Here is a 24,120-nt window from a genome sequence, read left to right on the forward strand (position 1 = left end):
AAGGCATGAGTCATATCTCAGGGTACTGTTTAGCAGGAAGGGAGGATGGGTTGGTGGGTCAAACATTAGCCTTAGCTCCCTAAGACGGGGGTTCAAGGCTTTGATTAGCCCAAGTCCATATATGATGCTGAGCAAGTCACTCTTTCTGTATTTCGGATCTCCACCTCTACATGGGGATGATAAGTCACGGTCTCCAAAGCCCAAAGGGACCTTCTGCACAGCCCAGGCCAGAGACCCGCCCCACAATCATTCCTAGAGTGGAGCTTGTAGAAAAACACTTAATCTTGATTTAAAATTTGACAGGGATGGACAATCCAGCATAACCCTTGATAAATTGTGCCAATGGTTAATTACCCTCACGCTTTGAAATTTACACTTTATTTCCTCTCTGAATTTATCTAGCCTCAACTTCCAGCCATTGGCTCTTGTTATACCTTTGCTAAATTTTTGTCCTTCACTGGCAGAAGCTGCGAGAATGGACACCAGTTAGGATGTTCAAAATCTCAAATTTACATTTCTGGTCATGTCTTTCAGAGGCTTCCTCAAAGCACTGAGTCATACTATTCCACCATTGCTTATGATCATTCCAACAGGCCTCTTTCTTTCTTTCTCATAATTTGACGGTATCATCTGTAATCCAACATTGTTTTTTTATTCTCTTAAATTCCAGTTTTTGTCCAGCAAACTCTGTGATAGAATCCTAAAATGAAGTCCACTCTTCTTCCACAGTAGACAGCTGGTCATCCAATATAGAATATTTGCTGACCCTATGGGACTTAAGATCAATTGTAAAAAAAAACAAACAAACCCAAAGCATTGCATACCTCTTATAAAACAGAAATGAGTGACCTGCTGATGCTGTTTTTCCATGGCAATGATATTGCATGGGTGAATAGTTTTATCAGTCTGTGTAGTCAGTTGACAGCAGATGATTCTGTTTGTGAAGTCACATGTTGGATGGATCCTGTGTGTCTGACATTTCAGCATCTTCAAAGTCCTCTGTTTGGGTGATGGGATGTCTGTGTGACAATTAAGAAAGGACTGTACAATGTGGCAGTGATGATGCGATAGTGACAGCAGAGAAGAGCTACTAGGATCAGCAGGGGAACGGAGGGCCTGTCTTATGAGACTGAAGGAGCTTGGCTTGCTTAGTCTAGGGAACAGAAGGCTGAGAGAGGATATCATTGCTCTCTCTAAATACTTTCGGGAGAAAAGTGAGTTATTTAAGCTAAAGGACAATGTTGGCACAAGAACAAATAGACATAACCATCAGAGAGGTGAAGTTCTAGAACAGCCTCTCAATTGGCGTTGTCAGGGCAAATAACTTAGTTTTAAGAGCAAGCTGGACAAATTTAAGAATGTGATTACCTGACAAGATTGTTTGTCATGGTGGGGAGCAGGGCTCAGCAGCCGTGGGGATCACTTCCGGTTTTTGTCTTATGTTCCTAAAACCTCATGCTTCAGGGTTTCTGCTGGCCACCAATAGGGGTCAGGAAGGGATTTCCCACCCATCCCCTCTGTGACATATCTGGGTGCAGTTTAGACTAGTGGGGGGCTGTGTCACCCTTGCCCTGAAACCTGGGGTGCCTTGCAATGCCTGACTGTTGTAATGCCCAACCTGGGCTGCTCAAAAACAGCTTGCCAGCGTGTAGGTCACTCCCAGATGTGCCTGTATGTAACTGCGTACTGCCAGTCACACCCCGGCTCTCACCAGCCTGGGTTATATTTCAGGGTGACCCCAACACATTCCCAGTCCCATATTTCCCCCCAGAAATGTATGTCCTGTACAGCCCACCCTCTCCTAGACAGTCCAAATATATTAAGTCTATTATTGCTTAAAGGGAATGATAGACACCAGCTTATGATCTTAAATAGAGTTACCCAGGCACTTTAACTTAAACATACTGGTGTAGATAAAACAATAAAACAAGTTTATTTACTACAAAGAGAGAGCTATTAAGTGAGTACAAGCAGTGAGGTATAAAAGTCAGAAATGGTTATGAGAAAATAAAGAGAAAAATGCTTTCTAGTGCCTATCTTAACAAACTATCATAGAATCATAGAATATCAGGGTTGGAAGGGACCTCAGGAGGTCATCTAGTCCAACCCCCTGCTCAAAGCAGGACCAATCCCCAACTAAATCATCCCAACCAGGGCTTTGTCAAGCCTGACCTTAAAAACCTCTAAGGAAGGAGATTCCACCACCTCCCTAGGTAACCCATTCCAGGGCTTCACCACCCTCCTAGTGATAAAGTTTTCCCTAATATCCAACCTAAACCTTCCCCACTGCAACTTGAGACCATTACTCCTTGTTCTGTCATCTGGTACCACTGAGAACAGTCTAGATCCATCCTTTTTGGAACCCCCTTTCAGGTAGTTGAAAGCAGCTATCAAATCTCCCCTCATTCTTCTCTTCTGCAGACTAAATAATCCAAGTTCCCTCAGCCTCTCCTCATAAATCTTGTGCTCCAGCCCCCTAATCATTTTTGTTTCCCTCCGCTGGACTCTTTCCAATTTTTCCACATCCTTCTTGTAGTGTGGGACCCAAAACTGGACACAGTACTCCAGATGAGGCCTCACCAATGCCGAATAGAGGGGAATGATCACGTCTCTCGATCTGCTGGCAATGCTCCTACTTATACAGCTCAAAATGCCACTAGCCTTCTTAGCAACAAGGGCACCCTGTTGACTCATATCCAGCTTCTCGTCCACTGTAATCCCCAGGTCCTTTTTTGCAGAACTGCTGCTTAGCCACTCGGTCCCTAGTCTGTAGCAGTGCATGGGATTCTTCCTTCCTAAGTGCAGGACTCTGCACTTGTCCTTGTTGAATCTCATCAGATTTATTTTGGCCCAATCCTCTAATTTGTCTAGTCCCTCTGTATCCCTATCCTTACCCTCCAGCGTATCTACCACGCCTCCCAGTTTAGTGTCATCTGCAAACTTGCTGAGAGTGCAGTCCACGCCATCCTCCAGATCATTAATGAAGATATTGAACAAAACCGGCCCCAGGATCGACCCTTGGGGCACTCCGCTTGATACCAGCTGTCAACTAGACATGGAGCCATTGATTGCTACCTGTTGAGCCCGATGATCTAGCCAGCTTTCTACCCACCTTATAGTCCATTCATCCAGACCATACTTCTTTAACTTGCTGTCAAGGAATAACACATCCACTGCATTCCCCTAATCCACAGAGCCAGTTATCTCCTCATAGAAGGCAATTAGGTTAGTCAGGCATGACTTGGTGCCCTTGGTGAATCCATGCTGACTGTGACTGATCACTTTCCTCTCCTCTAAGTGTCTCATAATTGATTCCTTAAGGACCTGCTCCATGATTTTTCCAGGGACTGAGGTGAGGCTGATTGACCTGTAGTTCCCCGGATCCTCCTCCTTCTCTTTTTTTAAGATGGGCACTACAAGTGTTAAATTTGCAAATGAATTTTAGTTCTGCTGTTTCTCTTTGAAGTCTGTTTCTGAAGTTTTTTTGTTCAATGATAGTGACTTTTAAATCTGTAATAGAATGACCAGGGAGATTGAAGTGTTCACTTACTGGCTTATGTATGTTACCATTCCTGATGTCCGATTTGTGTCCATTTATTCTTTTGCGGAGGGACTGTCCGGTTTGGCCAATGTACATGGCAGAGGGGCATTGCTGGCGCATGATGGCATATATAACATTAGTGGATGTAAGGTGAATGAGCCCTTGATGGTGTGGCTGATGTGGTTGGGTCCTCTGATGCTGTTGCCAGAGTAGATATGGGGACAGAGTAGGCAACGAGGTTTGCTACAGGGATTGGTTCCTGGGTTGGTGTTTCTGTAGTGTGGTGTGTAGTTGCTGGTGAGTATTTGCTTCAGGTTGGGGGGTTGTCTGTAAGCGAGGACTGGCCTGCCTCCCAAGGTCTGTGAGAGTGAGGGATCATTTTCCAGGATAGGTTGTAGATCGTGGATGATGCGCTGGAGAGGTTTTAGCTGTGGGCTGTATGTGATGGCCAGTGGTGTTCTGTTATTGTCCTTGTTGGGCTGTCCTGTAGTAGGTGATTTCTGGGTACCCGTCTTGCTCTGTCAATCTGTTTCCTCACTTCCCCAGTGAGGTATTGTAGTTTTATGAATGCTTGATAAAGATCTTGTAGGTGTTTGTCTCTGAGGGGTTGGAGCAAATTCGGTTGTATCTTAGGGCTTGGCTGTAGACAATGGATCGTGTGATGTGTCTTGGATGGAAGCTGGAGGCATGTAGGTTCGTATAGTGATCAGTAGGTTTCCGGAATAGGGTGGTGTTTAAGTGACCATCAATTATTTGTACTGTAGTGTCCAGGAAGTGGATCTCTTGTGTGGACTGGTCCAGGGTGAGGTTGATGGTGGGGTGGAAATTGTTGAAGTCCAGGTGGAATTCTTCAAGAGCCTCCTTTCCGTGGGTCCATATGATGAAGATGTCATCAATGTAGCGTAAGTAGAGGAGGGGCACTAGGGGACGAGAGCTGAGGAAGCGTTGTTCTAAGTCAGCCATAAAAATGTTGGCATACTGTGGGGCCATGCGGGTACCCATAGCAGTGCCACTGACTTGAAGGTATAAGTTGTCCCCAAATCTGAAGTGGTTGTGGGTGAGGACAAAGTCACAAAGCTCAGCCACCAGGTGTGCTGTGGCCTCATCAGGGATACTGTTCCTGACAGCTTGTAGTCCATCCTCATGTGGAATATTGGTATAAAGTGCTTCTACATCCATGGTGGCCAGGATGGTGTTTTCAGGAAGAACATCAATGCATTGTAGTTTCCTCAGGAAGTCGGTGGTGTCTCGAAGATAGCTGGGAGTGCTGGTAGCATAGGGTCTGAGGAGAGAGTCCAAATAGCCAGATAATCCTGCTGTAAGAGTGCCAATGCCTGAGATGATGGGGCGTCCAGGGTTATACCTTCAAGTCAGTGGCACTGCCATGTGTCAGTATATAATGCCTGCATCTGTAACTTTCACTCTATGCATCCCAAGAAGTGAGGTTTTTACTCACGAAAGCTTATGCCCAAATAAATCTGTTAGTCTTTAAGGTGCCACCAGACTCCTTGTTGTTTTTGTAGATACAGAGTAACACGGCTACCCCCTGATACTTGTCAAGGTAGTAGTTCTGCAGAAAAGTATCTGGGACCTATAGTGGATCAGAAACTGAACATGAGCCAACAATGATGATGCAGTTGCAAAAAAAGGTTAATATAATTCAGGAGTGTAGTAACAGGAGTGTTGTATGTAAGCTATGGGAGGTAATGGTCCCCCTCTGTTAGGCATTGGTGAGGTCTCAGCTGGCGTACTGTGTCCAGTTTGGGGCACCAGACATCAAGAAACGTGGACAAAGTAGAGAGAGCCCAGAAGAGATGGTAAAAGGTTTAGAAAACCTGACATATGAGGAAAGTTTGAAAAACAAACAAAAAAAACAAACCCACCTGGGCATGTTTAGTCTCAAGAAAAGAAGGCTGAGGGGGGACTTGATAAGTTTTCAAATATGTTATAAAGAGGACAGTGATTGATTGTTCATGACCACTGAAGGTAGAACAAGAACTAAGGCTTCATCTGCGATAAGGGAGGTTTAGATTAGCTATTAGGAAAAATTGTGTAATTATAAGGGTAGTTAAGCACTGGAATATGTTATGAAGGGAGGCTGTGGAATCCTCATCATCGGAGGTTTTAAAGAACAACTTGGACAAACGCCTGTCAGGGATGGTGTAGAACGGTTTACTTGGCCCTGCCTCAGCGCAAGGGGCTGGATTAGATAAGTTCTTGAGGTCCCTTCCAGCCAGAGCCGTCCCTAGGGTATGGCAAATGGGGGCGACTGCCCCGGGCCCTGCGCTTTGAGGGGCCCCATGCTTTGTGAGGAGGAGACGGGGGGAAGGAGAGCAGGGGTGGGGGTGAGGAGAAGCCCCCCACCAACCAGCTCCTCTCCCCAGTGCTTCCTGCCCGCCAGCAGCCCTGCCGATCAGCGCCTCCCCCTCCCTGACTCCCAGCACCTACTGCTAATCAATTGTTTTGCGGTGTCTGGAGGTGCTAGGAGGGAGGAGCGAGGGTGCAATGTGTGAGGGGGAGGGGCAGAACTGGTGGGGAAGAGGTGGGGTGGGGCCTTGGGTGGATCCGGGTGCGAATACCCCCTGGCAGATAGGCCCAGAGTTTCTATGTCCTGGGCCCCATACCCCCCAGGACTATGATAAACATCTATTGAAAGCTTTGGGATTTACTAGTTTTTGGCTCATAACTGGTAAATTAAAAAATATATTCTAGTAATCGCCTAGCTATTGAACAAGACCCTAACAAATTTAGAATTCATTTTGGAAATTCTTGGCTGCTTTTCTTTCTGTTTAATACACATCGGATAATTCCTTTTTGGTGCACCAGCATTATTGATTTTAGCACGCTTTTGTGGGAATGGCACACTTGTATTGGTAAAATATGCATTCGTGCTATGGTTTAAATTGCAATACTAAAAGCTAATTAATTTTACAGCATGTACTTGTGACTGTAAGAGCATCCCAGTGCCAGATAGCAAAGGGCTCTCTGGTATTTAACAGTAAATCTCAGCTGGCCTGACCAGCTCAATGCACCTCACACTGTTGCCATGATATTCATTTAAAAGTTGTCTTGTAATATATCATTTGAAAACTAATAACACATTGGTTGTTGATATCACTGGGAAATGTATGTAATAACATTGTGTGTGAAAGTATGGATGCTCTAATACTGTGGTGTTTTTTTTTTTTCATAGATTCTAGGACTGGAAGGGACCTTGAGAGGTCATCGAGTCCAGTCCCCTGCCCGCATGGCAGGACCAAATACTGTCTAGACCATCCCTGATAGACATTTATCTAACCTACTCTTAAATATCTCCAGAGATGGAGATTCCACAACCTCCCTGGGCAATTTATTCCAGTGTTTAACCACCCTGACAGTTAGGAACTTTTTCCTAATGTCCAACCTAGACCTCCCTTGCTGCAGTTTAAACCCATTGCTTCTGGTTCTATCCTTAGAGGCTAAGGTGAACAAGTTTTCTCCCTCCTCCTTATGACACCCTTTTAGATACCTGAAAACTGCTATCATGTCCCCTCTCAGTCTTCTCTTTTCCAAACTAAACAAACCCAATTCTTTCAGCCTTCCTTCATAGGTCATGTTCTCTAGACCTTTAATCATTCTTGTTGCTCTTCTCTGGACCCTTTCCAATTTCTCCACATCTTTTTTAAAATGCGGCGCCCAGAACTGGACACAATACTCCAGCTGAGGCCTAACCAGAGCAGAGTAGAGCGGAAGAATGACGTCTCGTGTCTTGCTCACAACACACCTGTTAATACATCCCAGAATCATGTTTGCTTTCTTTGCAACAGCATCACACTGTTGACTCATATTTAGCTTGTGGTCCACTATAACCCCTAGATCCCTTTCTGCCGTACTCCTTCCTAGACAGTCTCTTCCCATTCTGTATGTGTGAAACTGATTGTTCCTTCCTAAGTGGAGCACTTTGCATTTGTCTTTGTTAAACTTCATCCTGTTTAACTCAGACCATTTCTCCAATTTGTCCAGATCATTTTGAATTATGACCCTGTCCTCCAAAGCAGTTGCAATCCCTCCCAGTTTGGTATCATCCGCAAACTTAATTAGCATACTTTCTATGCCAATATCTAAGTCATTGATGAAGATATTGAACAGAGCCGGTCCCAAAACAGACCCTTGCGGTACCCCACTCGTTATGCCTTTCCAGCAGGATTGGGAACCATTAATAACAACTCTCTGAGTACGGTTATCCAGCCAGTTATGCACCCACCTTATAGTAGCCCCATCTAAATTGTATTTGCGCAGTTTATCGATAAGAATATCATGCAAGACTGTATCAAATGCCTTACTAAAGTCTAGGTATACCACATCCACAGCTTCTCCCTTATCCACAAGACTCGTTATCCTATCGAAGAAAGCTATCAGATTGGTTTGACATGATTTGTTCTTCACAAATCCATGCTGGCTGTTACCTATCACCTTACCACCTTCCAAGTGTTTGCAGATGATTTCCTTAATTACTTGCTCCATTATCTTCCCTGGCACAGAAGTTAAACTAACTGGTCTGTAGTTTCCTGGGTTGTTTTTATTTCCCTTTTTATAGATGGGCACTATATTTGCCCTTTTCCAGTCTTCTGGAATCTCTCCCGTCTCCCATGATTTTCCAAAGATAATAGCTAGAGGCTCAGATACCTCCTCTATTAGCTCCTTGAGTATTCTAGGATGCATTTCATCAGGCCCGGGTGACTTGCAGGCATCTAACTTTTCTAAGTGATTTTTAACTTGTTCTTTTTTTATTTTATCCGCTAAACCTACCCCCTTCCCATTAGCATTCACTATGTTAGGCATTCCTTCAGACTTCTCGGTGAAGACCAAAACAAAGAAGTCATTAAGCATCTCTGCCATTTCCAAGTTTCCTGTTACTGTTTCTCCCTCTTCACTAAGCAGTGGGCCTACCCTGTCTTTGGTCTTCCTCTTGCTTCTAATGTATTGATAAAAAGTCTTCTTGTTTCCTTTTATTCTTGTAGCTAGTTTGAGCTCATTTTGTGCCTTTGCCTTTCTAATCTTGCCCCTGCATTCCTGTGTTGTTTGCCTATATTCATCCTTTGTAATCTGTCCTAGTTTCCATTTTTTATATGACTCCTTTTTATTTTTTAGATCGTGCAAGATCTCGTGGTTAAGCCAAGGTGGTCTTTTGCCACATTTTCTATCTTTCCTAACCAGCGGAATAGCTTGCTTTTGGGCCCTTAGTAGTGTCCCTTTGAAAAACTGCCAACTCTCCTCAGTCGTTTTTCCCCTCAGTCTTGATTCCCATGGGACCTTACCTATCAGCTCTCTGAGCTTACCAAAATCTGCCTTCCTGAAATCCATTGTCTCTATTTTGCTGTTCTCCCTTCTACCCTTCCTTAGAATTGCAAACTCTATGATTTCATGATCACTTTCACCCAGGCTGCCTTCTACTTTCAAATTCTCAACGAGTTCCTCCCTATTTGTTAAAATCAAGTCTAGAACAGCTTCCCCCCTAGTAGCTTTTTCAACCTTCTGAAATAAAAAGTTGTCTCCAATGCAGTCCAAGAATTTGTTGGATAGTCTGTGCCCTGCTGTGTTATTTTCCCAACATATATCCGGATAGTTGAAGTCCCCCATCACCACCTAATATTGGGCTTTGGATGATTTTGTTAGTTGCTTGAAAAAAGCCTCATCCACCTCTTCCACCTGGTTAGGTGGCCTGTAGTAGACTCCTAGCATGACATCTCCCTTGTTTTTTGCCCCTTTTAGCCTAACCCAGAGACTCTCAACACTTCCATCTCCTATGTCCATCTCTACCTCAGTCCAAGTGTGTGCATTTTTAATATATAAGGCACCACCTCCTCCCTTTTTCCCCTGTCTATCCTTCCTGAGCAAGCTGTACCCATCCACACCAACATTCCAATCATGTGTATTATCCCACCAAGTTTCAGTGATGCCAACAATGTCATAGTTGTATTTATTTATTAGCACTTCCAGTTCTTCCTGCTTATTCCCCATACTTCTCGCATTTGTATATAGGCATCTAAGATACTGGTTTGATCTTTCCTCCCAGTTTTGTCCTGACCCTCCTTTCTCTCTGCCAATATAGCCCACACTCCCTCTCATTTCCGACCCATCTCCCCGGTCTCCATGTTCCCCAGTTTTGGAGACTGTAAACAGACAAAGGAGACAAACCAGGCTTTTTTCCAGACAAAGGAGAAGGGCAAAAACCTCTGTCTCAATTGCAAACAGAGCCAGGTGTGACCAGGGACTGGAACAATGGGCTGTTCACTTGCTTGTGAGATTGCAGGAAGACCATTTGCATTGTAAGCCACAGGAGACTGCAAAAGTAATGTGGTGTCTGCTCCCTAGTGGATATGGGAAGCTGAGCCTCCAGGAGGGCTTTCTGACTTTGAAGACAAAAACTTTGGGGATATAAAGATCTGCTTGAAAGACTTTTGGGGGATCTACCAAGTGAGAGAAGCAAAATGCTACGTTCTTTGACCTATGAAAGATGGGTTCTCCTGCTAATCTAGCTGGAGAATGCTGACCCCTTGATGTGAATAAGAAACTAGATTAGGCAAAGATGTATCTTGCTAGAGTTAAGTTTTAGACACTAGAAATACTATTATTTTGTTTATAATCCTTTCATATCTCTTGCACTTTAACAAACAAATTTAAGAGAGTTTTTTTTAATAAACCTATTCTTAGTTTTACTGCAAATCATCTCAGTGCTGTGTATTGGGGTGGAGTGTATAACTCCCGCTGAGTTAACAGGTTGGTGTGTGTACTGGCTTTTTGGAGATAGGGAAAATGGTGTTACTGAGCACTCAGAGATAAGAGGGACTGGACGCTGCAGGGGAGACAGTTTTGGGGAGAATTGGGACCAGAGGAGGTGTTGGGGTCACCCTGCAAGGCGTAGCTGGTCTGGTGGAAGCAGGGGTGAAACCATTGTGCTGTGAGCATGCTGCTTGTGTCAGGATTCTGTGCCAAAGCTGCGCAGCCCAGAGGCATCCAGAGTCAGAGGGCAGGTGGGACAAAACCTCTTACTGGTCAGGGTGAACTCTCAAAGTGTCTCAGTGCTACAGTACATTTCCTACTATACTGTCAAGTTTTATGATAAAATGAAAGTATTTATCAGAATAAATGACTAAATAGTATTATGTGACGTAGCATCTTTCAGCTTCTTAGGGTTGACTGGCTTGCAGAACCTAAAGCAAGCAAAAATGTGGTAATCTGCAATGAGTCTTCCAATTAGCATGAAATGAAATTCTCTTTTAGCTCAAAAGTAAAACCCTCTTCTTTGGTACACCTGCCGTGTGGCCAGTATTGGCTCTGTCCCGGCAACCAGTTCAAATAGGAAAAATGAATCTAAACTAGATGAAATTCCTTTTTGGTGCACCAGCATGATTGGTGTTGGCACACTTTGGAGGGGAACTAGCTGTTGCTGCACGGTCAGCTGAGAGAACTCGCGCACTGTGGCATTCGTCTTTTTGTGCATTTAAACTAAACGTTACATTATTCTCTACCGTTCAGGGCTTATTTCCCATTGGTTGAACAGTCTAATGAAGGATCATTAGTTTTGATTGGAGAAAAATGTTAGGCTATTTTAATCCTCTCTACAGCGTTTCTCTTAAGTGTAGCAGGAGCCGAGCCGTGCCAGGCAGTGCTAGCTCTAGCAACTGGCTGACCTTTGTGTGGTAAATGTCAGCGGTGCTCACTCAATCTGTCAGATTCCAGTTGCCTTTTTGTAACCTGTGCTCAGGACACTGCCTTAAGCTACTCTCTGAAGAACTGCTTCTCTAGTCTAAGCCACACTGTACCCAGTGTATACGTACAGTTGGGCTGTCTGATTATCACAAGACTTAATTGTGTTTATAGCTGTGTATTAATTGTATTGCAGCTCAATCTGCATTGTTGGTGAGTCAGTTTTGAGTCTTGGGTTGTGTCTACACTACAAATGCTGCAGTGGCGCAGCTGTGCTGCTGTATTACTGTAGTGTAGACATTTCCTACAGCAATGGGAAAACCCCTTCCATTGCAGTAGTAATGAGTACCCTCAAGTACCTCTTGAGAAGTGGTAGCTAGGTTGATGGAAGAATTTTCTCCATCAACCTAGCAGTGTCTGCACCATGACTAAGGTTGGCTTAACTATGTCTCTTAGGTGTGAATTTTTCACACTCCCTAAGCAATATAGCTAAATTGACTGACTGAAGTTTTAGGTAAACCAGACCTTGGTTACAGCTTTCATAGACTGATATATTTCCAAGGCCAGAATGGACCACTGTAATCATCTAATCTGACCTCCTGTATAATACAGACCATAGAAATTATTTTGGGGAAGTTCTAGTGCAGATCTTTTAGAAAAACATCCAATTGTGATTTTAAAATCATCAGTGATGGAGAATCCACCACAATCCTTAATAAGTTGTTCCAGTGGTTAACTGCTCCAGCCGTTAAAAGGTATGCCTTATTTCCCAGTCTGTATTTATCTACCTTCAACTTCTAGCCCAGGGGTAGGCAACCTATGGCAAGTGTGCCAAAGGCGGCACGCGAGCTGATTTTCAGTGGCACTCACGCTGCCTGGGTCCTTGCCACTGGTCCGGGGGGCTCTGCTTCTTAATTTAATTTTAAATGAAGCTTCTTAAACATTTTAAAAACCTTATTTACTTTACATACAACAGTAGTTCTAGACTTCTAGAAAGAGACCTTCTAAAATCGTTAAAATGTATTCCTGGCACGCAAAACCTTAGAGTGAATAAATGAAGACTTGGCACACCACTTCTGAAAGGTTGCCGACCCCTGTTCTAGCCATTGGATCATGTTATACCTTTCTCTGATAGATTGAGGAGCCCTCTATTAAATATTTATTCCCCATGTAGATTCTTATAGTCTCTAATCAAGTCTCTGAACCCTCTTCAGTGTATCAACATCCTTCTTGAATCGCGGGCATCAAAACTGGACACCGTATTCCAGGAGTGGTTGCACTGTTGCCAGCTATAGAGATAAAATAACCTCTCTACTCCTACTTGAGATTCCCCTGTTTGTGCATCCCAGGATTTTATTAGCTCTTTTGGCCACAGCATCACAGTGGGAACTCATGTTCAGCTGACTGAAAAATGATTTGGAGGTTGTGGTGGACAATCACTGCTTCCCAGGATAGAATTCCCCATTCTGTAAGTTTTTGGCTCACTTCCTCCCCCAACCACACTGTTTCTAGAGGTACACATTTATATTTAGCCATATTAAAAACACTGTTTGCTTGCACCCAGTTTACCAAGCAATCCAGATCACTCTGTCTCAGTGACCTGTCCTCTTCATTGTTTACCATCTGCACATTTTCAGTGACTATTGTTTTCTTCCAGCTTGAGAGAAATAACTATCAAAAATTACACCACCACATTGAGTTCAGGGTGTTCACTGCTCAACTGTGTTGAAAGGGCTTCATTACTCCATGCTTTCGTTACAAGATGCCTGGAAGGACCTTTCATTTCTGTCTCTTGAACTGGTTCTCCTCTGTATTGACTTTGCCGGGGACTGAGGTGAGGCGGACCGGTCTGTAGTTCCCAGGGTTCTCTTTCTTCCCTTTTTTAAATATGGGCATTATATTTGCCTTTTTTCCAATCCTCTGGGACCTCCCCCGATCATAGAATCATAGAAGATCAGGGTTGGAAGGAACCTCAGGAGGTATCTAGTCCAAACCCCTGCTCAAAGCAGAACCAACCCCAACTAAATCATCCCAGCCAGGGCTTCGTCAAGCCTGACCTTACAAACCTCCCTAGGTTACCCATTCCAATGCTTCACCACCCTCCTAGTGAAAAAGTTTTTCCTAATATCCAACCTAAACCTCCCCCACTGTAACTTGAGACCATTGCTCCTTGTTCTGTCATCTGCTACCACTGAGAACAGTCTAGATCCATCCTCTTTGCAACCCCCTTTCAGGTACTTGAAAGCAGCTATCAAATCCCCCCTCATTTTTCTCTTCTGCAGACCAGTTCCCTCAGCCTCTCTTCATAAGTCATGTGCTCCAGCCCCCTAATCATTTTTGTTGCCCTCCGCTGGACTCTTTCCAATTTGTCCACATCCTTCTTGTAGTGTGGGACCCAAAACTGGACACAGTACTCCAGATGAGGCCTCACGAATACCAAATAGAGGGGAATAATAACATCCCTCGATCTGCTGGCAATGCCCCTACTTCTACAGCCCAAAATGCCGTTAGCCTTCTTGGCAACAAGGGCCCACTGTCGACTCATATCCAGCTTCTCGTCCACTGTAACCCCTAGGGCCTAGGTCCTTTTCTGCAGAACGTCTGCCTAGCCACTCGGCTAACTCCAGTGCATGCTTCTGGGATTCCCTCTGGATCTCCGTAGCCGTCTAGTGGTCAGCCTCTTCCTTGGCCCTTTCTGCTTCATCCCTTGTCTTTTCAATTTCCAAAGCTCTTTCATGGGCAGTTGCCTCTGCCTCCCTTTTTGCTTTTTCTTCAGCCTCAAATTTGACCATCTGTCTATTGTGTTCTTTTGCTTTTTCTTCAGCCTCAAATCTGGCCAATTCTAGCTTCTTTTGTGCGTCCCTTTCTGTCATCTTCCCCTCCCACCCCCACTCCCAGAGTAAGAAAGAAACAAGGAAAACCGGTTTTGTGATTTCTTTTGCCAGTGTTAATTATATGCTAGCTATCACCACTGGACCTTATTCTAACAAAGCCCTTGTTAGAAAAACTTAACCTGTTTGCCTTCAGGTGAAGAGAGAGAAGATCTGTATCTCTCTTCACTGCTTCCCCAGCAGTTCAAAGGAGAGAAAAAAATCTACTGGCTTTTGGTTCCTTTGAATCCCACCTCTGCCACCATGTTATAGGTGTCACCCCCACTCTGAACTTTAGGGTACAGATGTGGAGACCTGCATGAGAACCCCCAAGCTTAATTACCAGCTTAGATCAGTATACTGCCATCACCAAATTGTTTAAACAACCATTTACGAGTTATTTGGGAACTTTGTCTTCCCCCCAAAATATCTCCTTCCCATGTACTATAACCCTTCCCTGGGTAGCCTTGAGAGACTTCTCCACCAATTTCCTGGTGAACACTGATCCAAACCCCTTGGATCTTAAAACAAGGAAAAATCAATCAGGTTTTAAAGAACAGACTTTTAATTAAAGAAAAAGGGTGAAAGGAAAACCTCTGTGAGATTAGCATGCCAGCTATTCTCACAGACAACAGATTAAAAAACACAGAGGATTTTCCTCTGGGCAAAAGCCTTAGTTACACAAAAGAAAAACCCAATTTAATTCCCCTTCTTATGCAAAACGAAGTTACAAAAGGAAATAAACATAAGCTAATTTATTCCTTCTCTAACACTCACTACCCTGGTTGATTCCTGGATCTTTTCACTCTGGCACAGAACTTAATGATGAGAACAAAGGAAAATCTTCCCTCCTTCCTCTTGAAAAATCTTGTCCGCCCATTGGTTCCTCTGGTCAGGTGTCAGCTAGGCTAGGTAAACTTCTTAACCCTTTACAGGTACGAGAGGCATTAACCCTTAACTGTCTGTTTATGACAACCACCTTCTGGGTTTGTCAGCAGTGACCTTTGTGGGGCTTTACTCTGCCTTTTTTGGTCCCTGCTGCAGCCACCACTTTCTTAGGACTATTCCTGGACATGGGCATGGTGGCCTTTCTGGGGATCCCGGCAGCTCTAGCCAGCTTCTTGGTGGCTATTTTCCTGCTCAGAGCCACTGGCTGGTTCTTGTGGCTTGTCCTGGGGCCCAGCTACTGCTGGCTGACTGTGAAGGAGCCAAGGTGCTGGTGATCTCTGCTAACCCCTGAGCCCCAACTGGATGTGGTTCTTGTTCTTCTGCACAGCATCGCTCATGGAGAACAAGGACCTGCAAATGTGCATTCATATTCTATCAATGTTTGAACAAGGAGGAGTCCTATGGCACCTTAAAGACTAACACGTTGATTTGGGCATAAGCTTTCATGGCTGGAACCCACTTTGTCAGATTTGTTAGTCTTTAAGGTGCCACAGGACTCCTCATTGTTTTTGCTGAAACAGACTAACACGGCTCCCCCTCTGAAACTTATCTTTGTTTAATCGATGAAAGCAAACTAGAGCCTCAGAGGACCAGAACTGATTTTAGACGATGGACAGGTTTGCTCGGTGTTTGTACATTTTAACAGGAAAAATGTTGATGTTTAAATTCATTTCACATCCTCATTCAGTGGAACTCCTGAACATACAGGAGATGCTGCTATCAAATCCCCCCACACTTCTCTCTTCTGCAGACTAAAGAAGCCCAGGTCCCTCAGCCTCTCCTTGTACATCATGTGCCCCAGCCCCCTAATAATTTTCCTTGCCCTCCGCTGGAATCTCTCCAATTGTCCACATCCTTTCTCTACTGGGGGGACCAAAACTGGACGCAGTACTCCAGGTGTGGCCTCACCAGTGCCGAATAGAGGGGAATAATCACTTCCCTCGATCTGCTGGCAATGCTCGTACTAGTGCAGCCCAATATGCCGTTAGCCTTCTTGGCAACAAGGGCACACTGCTGACTCAAATCCAGCTTCTCATCCACTGTAATCCCCAGGTCCCTTTCTGCAGAACTGCCGCTTAGCCAGTCGTCCCCAGCCTGTAGCAGTGCATGGGATTCTTCCGTCCGAAGTGCAGGACTCTGCACTTGTCCTTGTTGAACATCTGGCTGGGCCTGAGCCCCCTTCGGAGGGCCGATGGGGTTCGGCGGGTCTGTGCTGTGTCCCCTCCTGAGGGTGAGGGAGGACGGTGAACGAGATCCCGTGTGCAGACGATCTCCTCGCACGGTGGCTGCCAGCGCTCTAGCCCAGCACTAAGTGTCCCAGAGAGGAGCAGGGAGAGGCCAGGCCGGGTTGGGATTTTGGAGCAGTGATGTGGTTGGTGTGGAGGGCAGTTCAGGTCTCCGGATGGCGGAGGTGCTCTGCACCTCTGACCTTGCAGGTGCCTTATCACTAGTGTGCCCCTTTCCCCCCCCGCCCCCCCCGATTGTGCTCCTCTCCCGTCTGCCCTAGCCCGTGGAGGGCCGTGAGCACAGGAGTCAGAGCGGGTCCCTGAGGGTTGGTAGCCTCCTGTCCTGAGCCTCAGAGACCCTTTCCACCACAGAGGCGGCTGGACATTTCATCTCTGTGCTCCCCTCGGGTTGCTACCTGATGCCCCTGCACTAGTGTGTTCCGCTCTCTGCCCTGTGGGACCCCTCTCGTGGGTGGGGTCTGCAGAGCCCCGTGCTAAGGGGCTGAGCTGCCGTCCTCAGCAGAGGGACACGCCATCCAGGTGAGCCAATGGGCATTGAGCTCAGTGACCAGGAATGTGCCCTGCACTGAGCTGCCGGCATGGCATGGGCTGGCCTGTGGGGGCAGGTGCTCTGTCTCACACTCCGGCCCCTCTGCAGCTTCCTGACTGGGAAAGTGACTTTAAAAGAGCATCTCGATGGCCGTGGGGCTGATTGCTGAGGGGAAGCTGCCCGGCCACCTCTCCTCGCGCCGTCACTGCAGCGCGGCCTGGCGTAGTTCATTGGTGCAGGGGTAAAGCCCTGCTGCACTGGGGAGCGTCACGGACGAACGGCTAGATGACACCGTTGCCAAGGAAAACAAGCGACCTGTTAACCGCACAGTGCCCTGAGCTGAGCAAAGGACCCTGTGCCCCCCCCTCCTCCTCCCCGCTGCCACTGACCTACCCCTGCCAGCCCCTCCCAGAGAGTAATGGGGCCATGTGCTTTCATCTGAGCTTATCCGACCCCGTGACATACGTGGGTCAATGTTGCTCCTGCCCCTGTCCCCGCACCTGCTGCTGTTGCAAACAGGCCCCGTTGCGGGGGGCAGGCGAGGGAGGGGAAAGGGAACAGACTGTGTCGGGGAGGGGAGCAACGGGTGGGCAGTACATTGAATCAGCACAGGCTGTGACTTCACTTTCTGCCCTGTGCTCCGAGCTGCCGAGGGGCCAGATGACGCCCAGCGCCTCTGTGACTACTGGCTGAATGCCGGTAACATCCCCATCACACAGATGAGGAGAGTCCTTTTATCCCCCGTTTGTGACAATCGAGAACAAAACCCTGCTACCTGACGGGGCACATGCAGCGGAGCCGGGCGGCGTTGGCGAGGAGCGGTACCGCAGCGCCGGCCCTGGGAGACGTTCTCTGCTTAGGACAGTGCACGGTGTGAGCTCTCACCGTGCAGCCTCCACGCTGGAGTAGTTACTCTCAGGAATCGCAGCCATGATGGAATTACATGGCACAGCCCTGGAGGGGAAACTGCCAAAGAAACCCACCGCAGGAGCATTCAACTCAGAAAGGGGAACTGCACAGACGTGAGGGGGCTCGTTAAATGGAAATTAAAAGCAACATGCCAGGGTGAAATGCCAGCAAAGCGCACGGAGACTGTTTAAAAACACCATGCTAGAGGCTCACACTACATGTATCCCGCAAATAAAAAACAAACCAGTGCGAGGATAAAAAAAATGCCCCCAGGGCTAAACAGCCGAGTAAAAGAGGCACTTTGGAAGTCAAATCCTAGTGAGGAAAATACAAAGCAGCATAAACTCTGGCAAGTCAAATGAAAAGTATAATAAGGCCAAAAAAGAACGTGAAGAGCAACTAGCTAAGGCACAACAACTAACAGCAAAGCATTGGGTAAGTACATGGGATGCAGGAAGTCTGCCATACAGTCAGCAAAGCCACTAGGCGATCGAGGCGCTAAAGGAGCACTCCAGGAAGACCAGGCCATTGCGGAGAAACTTCTGTCTTCAGTGCAGAGGATGCGGAGGAAATCCATACGCGCCAGCCCTTCTTTTTAGGTGACAGATGCTAGAATCAAAGAATTATAGACCCATCGGGTTGGAAGGGACTGCAAGGTTCAGGGAGGGAGTTTGGGTGCAGGAGGGGGTTTGGGGTGTAGGCTCTGGGACGGGGTCTGGGTGCTGGGTGCAGGCTCTGGGCTGGGACAGAGGGTTGGGGTGAGGGAGGGGGTGTGAGATGGAGTTTGGGTGCTGGTTGCAGGCTCTGGGGTGGGGCAGAGGTTTGGGGTTAAGGAGGGGGTGCAGAAGGGGGTGCAGGCTCTGGGATGGAGTTTGGGGGTTGGATGCAGGCTCTGGGCTGGGACAGGGTGTTGGGGTGCGGGAGGAGGTTTGGGTGCTGGGTGCAGGCTCTGGGCTGGGGGTTGGGGTGCAGGAGGGGGTGCGGGAGGAGGTTTGGGTGCTGGGTGCAGGCTCTGGGCTGGGACAGGGTGTTGGGGTGCGGGAGGAGGTTTGGGTGCTGGGTGCAGGCTCTGGGCTGGGGGTTGGGGTGCAGGAGGGGGTGTGGGAGGTGGTTTGGGTGCTGGGTGCAGGCTCTGGCTGGGACAGGGTGTTGTGTGGGAGGGGGTTTGGGAGCTGGGTGCAGGCTCTGGGCTGGGACAGGGCGTTGGGGTGCGGGAGGGAGTGCAGTGGATGGGGCTCGGTCAGGGATTAGGAGTTTGGGGTGCAGCAGGCAGGCTGCCCTGGGGCTAAGGTGGGGGCCAGAGGGGAGGATCCCCCCAGGGACAAGGCACTCACCCAAGCCCCGCCAGGCTTCTGCTCAGGAGGTCCTGCCAGAATAAGCCCCCGGCTCCCTCGGATTCGACTCCGAATCCCCTGCCGGGGCGGGAGAGGGGAGGCTGCCATGCGCCTCCTCCCTCCGCAGCGCAGCAGCCGCCTCAGCCTGACCCGGCAGCACTTCCTTGTAGCCCGCAGTGGCAGCGGCCGGCCAGGGAGCGCAGCGCGGAGCTGCAGGGGGCAGGCAGGGATACTCGGGGGAGGCGTGTGGGGGTGGCAGGCGGGACGGGGGGAGAAACCCTGCCCTGAACATTGGTGGAGCCAGACCCCCTGGGACCTGAATTTATTGGAGCCCGGGCACCACGGGCCCATATAACTCACCGCCCCTGGCAAGGTTCATCTAGTCTAACCCACCCATCTTCTCTCTTCCGGCTGGGATCCCTTGACTGCAGCAGCTCCCCAGATGTCCTAGCTCTTCTCTTTCCCTTACATCCTTCACTTCTCTGGCCATTGGTTTGCTGCATCTCTGAGTCCTCGCTCTATAGGCCCAGGCCCAGCAGCTAGTTACCCAGGCTACGCTCCCGTTGCCATCCGTGGGGGTATCCTGTGCTGTCAGGGCTGCAGGTTTTGGCCCATGGTCAATGCAGGCGCTACGGCTGCTGCACACCTACGTGGTGACTCCTGCAGCCCATCGCCAAACTGCGGGGCCATATTCTGCAGGGTGGCCTCCCTGGCTGAGATTCTGGGAGCAGAGAAACCCTGGGTTCGAGAAGGAAAATGACCCCACCAGAACACTCTGGAAATGGCTCCCAGAGACGTCCCAGTGACACCTGACTTTGCAGCCCGGGGGTTCTCTGGCAGGAGTTCTCCTGCTTCTTCATTGTCACCGCGGGCAAGAGTCTGGCAGTGGGAATGGAGAGGGGGTGTCTGCCGGCAGATCCTTCCATGGCTTTCTGAATGGGAGCCTGACAGAGCTTGTGCCCATGGTGGTGAAGGGCCCAGATTCAATCCCCACCCGTGCCTATGGGGTCTTTGTGTGGCCATGGGTTCCCTTACCCATCACTGCAGGCTGTGCAGGAGGTGGAGGAGAACCTGGCCATGGAGGAGGCAGCGTCTCCCTGGTCTGAGCAGCACCGGAGCTGGGGGAGCCGGACGGGAGCTTCTGGTACGGGAGGTTTCACGTGCGGTCCATGGAGCTGGAGAGGACAGAGCTGGGCCCAGAGTCCTGGGGCAGCTCCTCAGTTAGTTCCTGTAAGACCCAAAGGAGAAGGTCAGATTCAGGCCCCACTGACCCCTGGGCACTTCCCAGAGAGGCTGCCCAGACACAGCCAGCAGGATTCTCTGGCAACACAGCTGGGCCCTGTCCTCCCGATTCCTTCCTTCCCTTCCAACTTGGCCCTTACCCAGCCTCTCGCAGCTGCCCCTTACCTTTCTTGCCTCAGCTTACCCTCCAGTCCCATGATTCCCCATCTGCCCCCAGCGCTTACGCCCAGAATTTCCTCTTGGCGGTGCCCAGTCCTCAGCCCCAGGAATCACTGCTCTCTGCTGTTCTCTCCAGTGCCCTGCCAAGGGGAGCGCCCTCCTTGTCCGAGGTCTCCTGCCCTCCCGCCAGGTCCCCACAGCCGTCTCTCACTCACCGCTGTCTTCTCCACCAGCGCCGCTTTGGAGCAGGGCCATTCCAGGCTGTCCGGCCACCCTCCTGTGCGGTGAAGCAGATCGGAGCTGTGGGTGGAGGGGTGGGGGGAGATGATGCTTCATAGAGTTTCATATAGCTTAAGGCCAGAAGGCACCATTAGATCATCTCATCTTACCTCCTGAATGTTCCAGGCCATTAAATTTCACCAACCTATAGTCTGAGTCTCTCACTGTAGGTCATTTTCTCCAGCTCTCATATCATTAGTGTGACTCTTTTCTGCACCCTCTCCAATTTAACACCATCCTTTTAAAACACAGACACCAGAACTGGCTGTCACTATTCCATCATCTCTCTCACCAATGCTATAGAGAGAGGTAAGATCCCCTCCCTGCTCCTACTCATTATTGTCCTATTTACGCATCTGGGCAAGGGGGACCTAGCCATGGAGGTAGAGGAGGACTTGGCCTTGCCCTCCTCCTCCTCATCCAAGTCATCCTCTTCCGCTTTCTTGTCCATGACCACGTGCTCCATTCCTATGGCCAGGTCCTCCCCCTCCTTCTCTTCTTCCCCCTGCATCGGCACATCCCTGTCCTCCTCTATTCCTGGTCCTCCTAGTCTATAGCCAGGTCCTCTTCCTCCTCTTCTGCCTCTTCTTCTTCCCCCTGCATGGCCACATCCTCCTCCTTCTCTTCTGTGGCCAGCTCCTCTTCCTCCTGCTCCTTCTCTGTGGCCAGGTTCTCCTCGTCCTTTTCCTCCTTCTTGTCCTCTCTGGCCAGGTCGTCCCCCTCCTCCACTCCCTCCTCTATGGCCAGGTCCTCCCTCTCCTTCTCCATGGCCAGGTTCTCCTCCTCCTTTTCCTCCTTCTCGTTTTCCTCTCTGGCCAGGTCCTCTTGCTCCTCCTCCTCCATGGCCCGGTCCACTTCCTTCTCCTCTTCCCCCTGCATCGGCACATCCTCCTCCTCCTCCTCCATTCCTGGGTCCTCCTAGTCTATAGCCAGGTCCTCTACCTCCTCTTCCACCTCTTTTTCTTCCACCCTGCATAGCCACATCCTCCTCCTTCTCCTCTGTTGCCAAGTCCTCTTCCTCCTGCTCCTTCTCCGTGGCCAAGTCCTAATCCTCTTCCACTTCTTTTTCCTCCGTAGCCAGTACCCCCTCTTCCTTCTCTTCTTTCTCCGGCATGGCCACATCCTTGTCCTCCTCTATTAGCAGGTCCTCTTCCTTCTCCTCCTCCTGGTCCAGGTCCTCCTTGTCCTCCTCTGTGGCGTGGTCCTTCTCCATGGCCAGGTCCTCCTCTTCCTCCTCTGTAGCCAGGTTCTCCTCCTCTTCCACCTGCTCCATGGCCAGGTGCTCCACTCCCATGGCCAGGTCCTCCTCCTCTTCCTCCATAGGCAGGTGCTCCTCTTCCTCCTCTTCCTGCTCCATGGCCAGGTCCTTCTCTTCTTCCTTTTGCTCCATGATCAGGTGTTCCTCCAACAGGGCCACGTCCTTCTCTTCCTCTTCCTTTAGCTTCTTCTTCCTCCTCCTTCTCTGTGGTCAAGTCCTATTCCTCTTCTATGGAGATCTCCTCCTCCTCCTCCTCTGCAGACAGGTTCTCCTCCTCCTCCTCCTCTTCTTCTTCCTCTTCTGCTGACACATTCTCCTCCTCCTCTTCTTCCTCTTCTGCAGACACGTTCTCCTCCTCCTCCTCCTCTTCTTCCTCTTCTGCAGACACGTTCTACTCCTCCTCCTCCTCTTCTTCCTCTTCTGCAGACACGTTCTCCTCCTCCTCCTCCTCTTCTTCCTCTTCTGCAGACACGTTCTCCTCCTCCTCCTTCTCCACTGTGTCCAGGTCTTTCTCCTCCTCTGTGGTCATGTCCTCCTCCTCTTTTATGGCTAGGTCCTCCACCTCCTCCTCTTTTTCTGTTGTCAGGACTTCCTCTTCCTGCTTCTCCTCCTCCTGTGTCTCTAGGTCTTCCTTCTCTTCCTCTCCTTCTGTGGCCAGATCTTCATCCTCCTCTGCCTTTTCCTCAGGGGCAAGGTCCTTCTTCTCTGACTGGTCCGTGGGGGTCTCTGCGTCAGAGAGACAAGGGCAGAGGGTGACTCTTGCTGGGGAGTGGGGAAGAGGAAGGACAGGGGTGTGAAGGGATGGGGAGAGAAGATTTAATGTTTCCCCCTCCCATGTAAGCACCCAAAGGCAGAGAGATTCCCCACACTGCCCCTCTCACAGACCCCTCAGCGCCAGGGCCCCATGGCAGAGAGATCCCCACACTGCCCATCTCACAGACCCCTTAGCCCCAGGCCCCAGGGCAGACAGATCCCCACACTGCCCCTCTCACAGACCCCCTCAGCGCCAGGGCCTCATGGCAGAGAGATCCCCACACTGCCCCTCCCACAGACCCCTCAGCCCTATGGCCCCATAACAGATGAGGCCCTTCACTGTCCCATCCTTCCTGGGAGTTGCCCCAAAGCATTAGGGACCCACTTCCCAGCAGCTCCCCCCATGCCCCACTGCAGGGGCGGCTCTGTGACTCCCGCTGACGTCATTGGGCTCACGTGGCTCAGGTCAGACCCCTGGGCAGGGATCTCCCCAATGACTCTGACAGAGTGACTGGGTGTTAATGGCCTCTTGCTCCTCCCCATGCCCAGGGGGTCTCCTCACCTGCAGTGGAGGAGCACTCGGCCTCCGTGTTGCAGGGAGCCTCCAGGGAACGGCTGCTCTCCCCTCCAGCACCAGTTGAGCTGCTGGGGCAGCTATCCCCCAGCTCCTGCCCTGGGGATGCCTCCTGCTGGCCCACGCGGCTGGGCTGAGGGCTGGCCTTCCAGCAGAAGCAAACCCAGAGCTGCGCTGCCTGGCTCCTCTCATGGGCTGTGTCCTGCCTGCCCAGACTGAATGTGGGCCACCTCCATCTCGGCCTGGATGTCGTCTCTCTCCGCTCGGCACCAGCCCCGGGAGCTGGTTTCCTCCTGGTGAGCAAGGCCGAGCAGGTCCATCTCCTGGGGTGGCCGGGAGATGCTTCCCATGCCATGGGGATGGAGGGGTGGCTCTCTGTCTGGGGATGCTGGCAGCTGCCTCGCTCTGGCTCCGGGGCCACCTGCGGAGCCTTTCTCCTGAGAATCCTCCTCAGCACGTCCATCCTGGAACTGAGCAGGGAGCAGCCGTGAGTCTGGGGCAACGCAGCCTCTCACCAATGGGCCTGTCTGCCCCCCAGCTGGGGCGACTCCCTCTCATCCCACGCGCCCCGGGGGGCACCTGGACTGGGCTCTGCACACACTGGCAGGGCTCACCCTGCAGGTTGCTCCCAAAGCTCCCCCGGTGTTGGGACCCCCAGGGAATCTCATCCCTTAGAGCAATGGGGTCAGTGACAGAGACCTGTAGTCAGTCTGGACAGGCATCGTCCTCCTGTAGCCCCGGGCCACACCCCCTCCCCGGCCTGAGAAGGCAGAGAACCCAGGTGTCCA

General features: G+C 49.6%; 2 protein-coding genes across 5 annotated transcripts in view; one reads left to right on the plus strand and one right to left on the minus strand.

Moving 5' to 3' along the window:
• LOC135972145 (microtubule-associated protein 2-like) overlaps positions 1–24,120 on the plus strand; it is a 957,474-nt gene that overhangs the window by 354,569 nt on the left and 578,785 nt on the right. The window lies entirely within an intron of this gene.
• On the minus strand, positions 15,503–22,271 carry LOC135974205 (cilia- and flagella-associated protein 251-like). 2 transcript variants are annotated; one of them, XM_065561254.1, is made up of 3 exons: positions 20,684–22,271; positions 20,103–20,295; positions 15,503–18,342 (listed from the first exon to the last, which is right to left on the minus strand). In XM_065561254.1, exon 1 carries the CDS (start codon positions 21,651–21,653, stop codon positions 21,294–21,296), a length of 360 nt encoding a protein of 119 aa, XP_065417326.1. In that variant the 5' UTR covers positions 21,654–22,271; the 3' UTR covers positions 15,503–18,342; positions 20,103–20,295; positions 20,684–21,293. The 2 variants fall into 2 exon arrangements, 1 of the variants encoding a protein (XP_065417326.1); XR_010591421.1 differs by lacking the exon at positions 20,684–22,271 and having other exon boundaries at positions 15,503–18,321; positions 20,103–20,473.

The sequence above is a fragment of the Chrysemys picta genome, chromosome 11, assembly GCF_011386835.1.
Source record: "Chrysemys picta bellii isolate R12L10 chromosome 11, ASM1138683v2, whole genome shotgun sequence".
NCBI lineage: Eukaryota > Metazoa > Chordata > Testudines > Emydidae > Chrysemys > Chrysemys picta.